This window comes from Notolepis coatsorum (assembly GCF_963971535.1).
Source record: "Notolepis coatsorum genome assembly, chromosome: 1".
NCBI lineage: Eukaryota > Metazoa > Chordata > Actinopteri > Aulopiformes > Paralepididae > Notolepis > Notolepis coatsorum.
Genome location: NC_140165.1, coordinates 134,476,881 through 134,482,880, shown reverse-complemented (window position 1 = coordinate 134,482,880; position 6,000 = coordinate 134,476,881). Strand labels below are relative to the sequence as shown.

Below are 6,000 nucleotides of genomic sequence, written 5' to 3'. Positions count from 1 at the left end.
TAACTGCTTTGGGTACTGTAGCAATGGAGAGAGGGACCAAGTAGTCGAGTGTATAGCTGACATACTCTCCATGATATTCTCTCATTATAATCTCTACTCTATGCCAGTGCTAAAAAAGCTGGAAGCATTTAGTCGTCCCGCAATGGCATCGGAGCTAGGATGGGATTCGCGTGAAGAGTAATAGATAGTGAAATCTTAACTTGTGGAATTACCAGAATCATATTTTCTATATTACAGGTACAGTAAGAGGACAATGGCAGTGGGAAATTAGTTTGGCCTCGTTATAATCATTGATTTAATGGTTATCTTTGCCAAATCCAAACCAATCTCTCTAAAAAGGATCCTTATGAAGACATATAGAGAGAGAGAGAGAGACAAGAGAATGTGTGGTCTGCTAACCGGTTATCCCAACTGAGTCTGGGAAAAAGGCACTTATTAAAATTAATCACTCCATTGTTCACGCTCACTCCACAGTTCCAGTCCAGTTTGAGCCCCCCCCCCCCCCCCCCCCCCTCCCACACACACACACACACAAACGCTCCAAATTTGGCTGTGGCCATGATTAAAACATGTCCATTTCTCCATGACATTGCTTTGACATCATTTAATTGGAATAAGAGATAAAAAAAATAAATGAATTAAATAAATGTACTAGCAGGTAAGTGGCGTAACACAGCTCAAGGTGACAGCCTATTATTTCTACTGCCTGGTTCTTTAAGTCAAAGTAGGCAAAGAGAGACATTTGAGAATGCAACGAGAATGCACTTCTTCAAAGTGCAGAAAGAATCTTAAAAAAAAAAAAAAAAAAAAAAAAAAAGCAGATGGAATTTTCCCTCAAATTCTTATTTTCAGTCACATGAAGTTAAGGATTGTAGCATTCTACCACATTAACTATTTCTGCATGTCACATGCTATGGAAATAATATCATTGGGTTAAAAAAAATAACTAAAACAAAAACAGAATGGCGCTGGTTTCTATTCCAGAATGCTGCCATTTCCCTCCTGCTGTACCATATTACCATACATTATATTTTCCAAATGTCCTGCTTGGTGAATGTGCTAAATGTGCATTGTTTGGAAAAGTATTTTTATCAAAAGACAGTCAAATATTCAAATGTAATGAATGTGCCAATTGGAACAAAGGTGTAAAGGTCTGCATGGAAGAGGAATGAAAAACGACGCTTAAAACAATGACGTGAGTTCTAACCGTGCATTGTGTGGCCTAGAAGGAGGCAATTACAGTGAAGTGACAGAGAGGCGGAGGGATATGAACTAGTGACAGGGGTTTTCACTCACCACATCTGGTCTGGTATCCTTCCCCGACGCGATGAGGATGTAGTTCCAGGCCAAGGGCAGCAGCAGCGCCAGAGGAATCATATAGAGTTCAAAGTTCCACACAACTATAACAAAAAGCTAGAGAGACAGAGGGAAAGAGAGAGAGAGAGAGTGAGAGAGAGAAAGAGGGAGAGAAACAAAAGACAGAATGAAAAAACAAGAACAAAAAAAAAGGGGGGAAAACGGTATAGTTGGGAACGTATACATCCGAGACCCTGGGTTGACCCTCACATGGCAAACTCATGAGAACGTATACCAACCATATGTGAGTCCATATTCACGGCACACATTCACTCACATTCATATGCAGAACCAGAACGCGGGTGCAGAACAAAGCCTAAAAATAGACGCCTATCACAACAAAGGTGTAGCGGCCTGGTCTCCATAAGCTGAGGTTCACCATTAACTGACCCTCCATCTGAGGAGGAGGAGGACGATGAAGAGGATGAGTGCCAGCCGTCAGGGCATCTTCTCGCCATGCCAATCATCCCCAAGACCGAGGTCACCTTCCGTTTTTAAGCCACAGCACATCAAGACTGACCCCTCCACGCTCCCCCCCCCACCTCAACCCCTGGCATCTGACCTCTCAAAGCCCACACCCCGAGTGCCTCACCCTGTCACTCTAAATTCCAATACCCCCTCTCCAGCTCCAAAAGACTGCTCTGCTCCATCGCTAACCTCCTCTACTCCCATCTGCCAAAAGATATAACCCCTATACCTCCCCTCCCATCACCAAACAAGAAAAGTAGCATCAGAAAATTAACCTTTCCTCAAGCCCTTGTATTCTGTTCTTGACAGGTCTCTTTAGCGCCCGAGTATAGATTACCGCGGTGGTCCAGAGGAGATATTTGTGGGAAAATAAAATTGCAAATGATGTGAAGCTCTTACTTTATAGTGGGACTGGGTCAAATGTCATAAGAGTATTGTGCTTATTCTTAGGAGAAAATGCTCAGAGGAAGAAAATATATTTTTTATAGAAAGCCAACATTTCAATATTTTTTAAGCATGCCAAACAATTATGCCAAAACAAAAACGATTTATCTTCACTCGTAATTCCATGTTTTAAGAATAAACGCCTCTTTTCTTTGTGATGGATAAGACCTCGCCAGGAATTATAAAAAAAAAATGCTGAAAATGCAAGTCATGTCCAAATGCTCCATCATAACAGGTAAAACATATTAATCAAATTCAAGTACAAGCAATTCGTAATTTAAAATCTCAAAATGTGCTTTGGGTGTGAACTTCCAATTTTCGAAATTAATTACGGTCTGCTGGGAAAGCGTTGACTTTGAGAACCATAGATTGTGCACTAAACTCTCACAGATGGTGGTATTAGTGGATGAAGCAGATGAACTGTGCTGTCTGAATCATTGTCTGCAGTGTAACAGTTATCATACATCCTGCTTGATTCCAACACCAACACCAGCGAGAAAGTATTGAAGCTCACTAATCCGCAGTTTTGTTTTTTGTTTTCTGTTCTTTTGTACTTCTAAGAGCCATGTAAGGTCGGACACTGTTGCTGCATGTGCGTGGAGTGGGTGCGTGCGCACATGCGTGTGTAGACTGTACATGAGGGAGAGGCAGAAACAGAAAAAATGTATCGCTCAATCCTTTGTTTATAGTCTCAGGTGAATAGGAGGTTCAGCCCTCCGCTAGCCCTTATGTAAGCATATGGTAGCACTACCAGCCAAACGAGTGCACGCACGCACACACACACACACGCACGCACGCACGCACGCACGCACACACACACACACACACACACGCGTGCGCGCGCGCGCGCACGCACGCACACACACTGGGTGTGGCATCATCCTCCCTGTCCCTGGCTGACATCACTGTCTATTACACTCTTAACACACACACACACACTCGAAGTTGCCTGACAATACGCAAACACATACTCACCATAACATCTCAATTATATTTTCATCCACAACTTTTCGCTAATTATGTTTGAGAGTCTCTCTCTCACACACACACACACACACACACACACACACACACACACACACACACACACACACACACACACACACACACACACACACACACACACACACACACACACACACACACACACACACACACACACACACACACACACACACACACACACACACACACACACACACACTCTGAGCATATGCTCCCATACAACATTAATCGGGTGACACTGAGTGTACAGACCAAACACAGACATCAATAAAACATAGCAAAGGTCCAGTACATCTGCATAATGCCTGCAGCAAAATATCTCTTTCTAATGGTCCAGAGAGGCTAACTGTAAACTATCAGAGGCCTCGCTCTCTCTTCCTTTAAATAATATCCAGTAATGCATATGTGTACTATGTGTGAAAATGCGCTAGTAGCCTACAGTATCGTGTAAGCTCAGCACATTCTCATTGGAAAACACACACACACACACACACACACACACACACACACACACACACACACACACACACACACACACACACACACACACACACACACACACACACACACACACACACACACACACACACACACACACACACACACTTACTATGCACAATCTGATGTACTGTATCTACGTATTTTCCTACAAACCATTCTAATTCACTATTCAGTAGGATTTGTAACATCGACAAACAGTGAAATAATCTCCAAGTGAGCAAAGTGCAGTTCAGCAATGGAAACACTGCTTCACTCAAAACAAATGCAGCTCACTTGTTTAAAGCTATAAATAACACACACACACACACACACACACACACACACACACACACACACACACACACACACACACACACACACACACACAAACACACAAACATACACACACACACACACACACACACACACACACACACACACACACACACTCACTCACTCACAGTGTATAAATATATTTAGCCTATGCTTCTCTAATTGCTCACGGTGTCTATGAGACATTTTCATTATCATACGATACCCAAGTATATTGTTCCTCACTCTCCTAGTGTTTATACTGTATAAGACCCCCTTCTCTCCTTTTCTTTTCTCTCTCTCCTCCACCTCTTCTGTCCATCTTGCTTTCTCCTCCATTCGCCCTGGGGTTATTTAACCTGTCGGCCTCCCTTCATTCCTCCTCCATTTGGTTATTCTAGCTGAGGGCTAGGCTTTGACTGGCAGCTGGAGGAACCGGACACCCCCGGCCCAGCAGAGGCCAGCCCTGCCCCGTCTCCCTGCCCCTCGGCTGGGGAAAGGGAGGGGGTGTGGGGGGGAGTTGGGGAGGCGTAATGCCTGGACCTTTCCATCAGGACCCGGGGAAACCACAGCCACCCCCCGTCGCTAGCTACCCCAGATAGCAGGCACTCCGCCTGGGGAGGAGGCAGCGGGAAGCAGCCTGCTGTGGAGGTCTGTGACCGCAGAGAGCAGGAGGGAGGAAAACAAACTTGGATGGATGAAGGGGGAAAAAAGAAAAAAGAGAGAGAGAGAGAGAGAGAAACGTGGGATGGATGGGAGGAAAGAGAGAGCCGTGGGTGATGGAGAACAGGGACACTACTACTGGGTAATCAGAGATATACAGCTTGTAGCGTCCGAAGATATAGTTCATAACACAAACACACAGAGAAACACAGTCAATGACTCACAGACCACACACACACACACACACACACACACACACACACACACACACACACACACGCGCGCACACACACACGCACACACGCACACACGCACACACACACACACACACACACACACACACAATGTGCTCGATCCCTGCACTGTAACTGCTGCTGATTTATTCTTGTTGATGGCTTAATGTGAAAACATTCTTATAAACTCATACTAAGTCAGCAGTGTGTGTGTGTGTGTGTGTGTGTGTGTGTGTGTGTGTGTGTGTGTGTGTGTGTGTGTGTGTACACGTGTGCATGTGCGTGTTCAAATTATGCAACATGCAAAAAACTCTCATTTAGTCCTCAGAGTATTAGACTGGAGAAGAAAAGAGAACAAATAAATGAGCACTGTAGCTCCTATTTGTCACAAACAGACACCGTGAGAGAGATCCTGCGTTTCTTCAGGCTCATTAAAGGCTCGTCGGCATGAAGCTGAGATACTCTGGGCCACTTTCCTTGTTAACAAAACGCGTGGATCAAACACTTGTAGTTTATTTTCAACAAGTAGTGAGCGTCAATCTCAACATGTGGATTCTTAGGATCAAACTAAATGATGTAGCTAAAAAAGAAAGATAGGGGAAAAAATACTTTCAGACCACCTAGGTTTTGCAAAATATACTGTGGGTATTTGAATTGTGGCTCGTAAATTAATATGTTTGGGTAAATGCATTGAATATCCAATTTATAAAAAGAAATTAATAAAAAGTGCTCTATGAGTATAACTATCCATCCGCCATCAAATAAAGCAAGAAAGGTATTTACACAGACTCATCTGCATAACAGCAGACGATATTAATATGGGACACATTTGTCATAACAAATTCAACCTTGAGAATTTGAATGGATCAATTGAAACAGATAGATAACATTGATGCAAACAACGATAGGATTTTCCGTTTTAACCAAATAATAGTTGAAAGACAATTGACAAAAACATCCATAAAATAATAAAATATGTATTCACAAGTGCCATTGTGGTACACGAAACAGAAATGAATAAATATTCCCAAATACATGA

The 6,000-nt window shown here is 43.2% G+C and overlaps 1 protein-coding gene across 1 annotated transcript in view; it reads right to left on the bottom strand.

The window, feature by feature from the left end:
* Positions 1–402: 402 nt before the first annotated feature.
* mctp1a (multiple C2 domains, transmembrane 1a) overlaps positions 403–6,000 on the bottom strand; it is a gene marked incomplete at both ends in the record, with an annotated part of 363,122 nt that continues 357,524 nt past the window's right edge. The window contains 2 exons of the mRNA XM_084307451.1: positions 403–417; positions 1,297–1,413. Coding sequence (XP_084163577.1) covers positions 403–417; positions 1,297–1,413 — 132 coding nt within the window. The remainder of the gene's footprint in view (positions 418–1,296; positions 1,414–6,000) is intronic.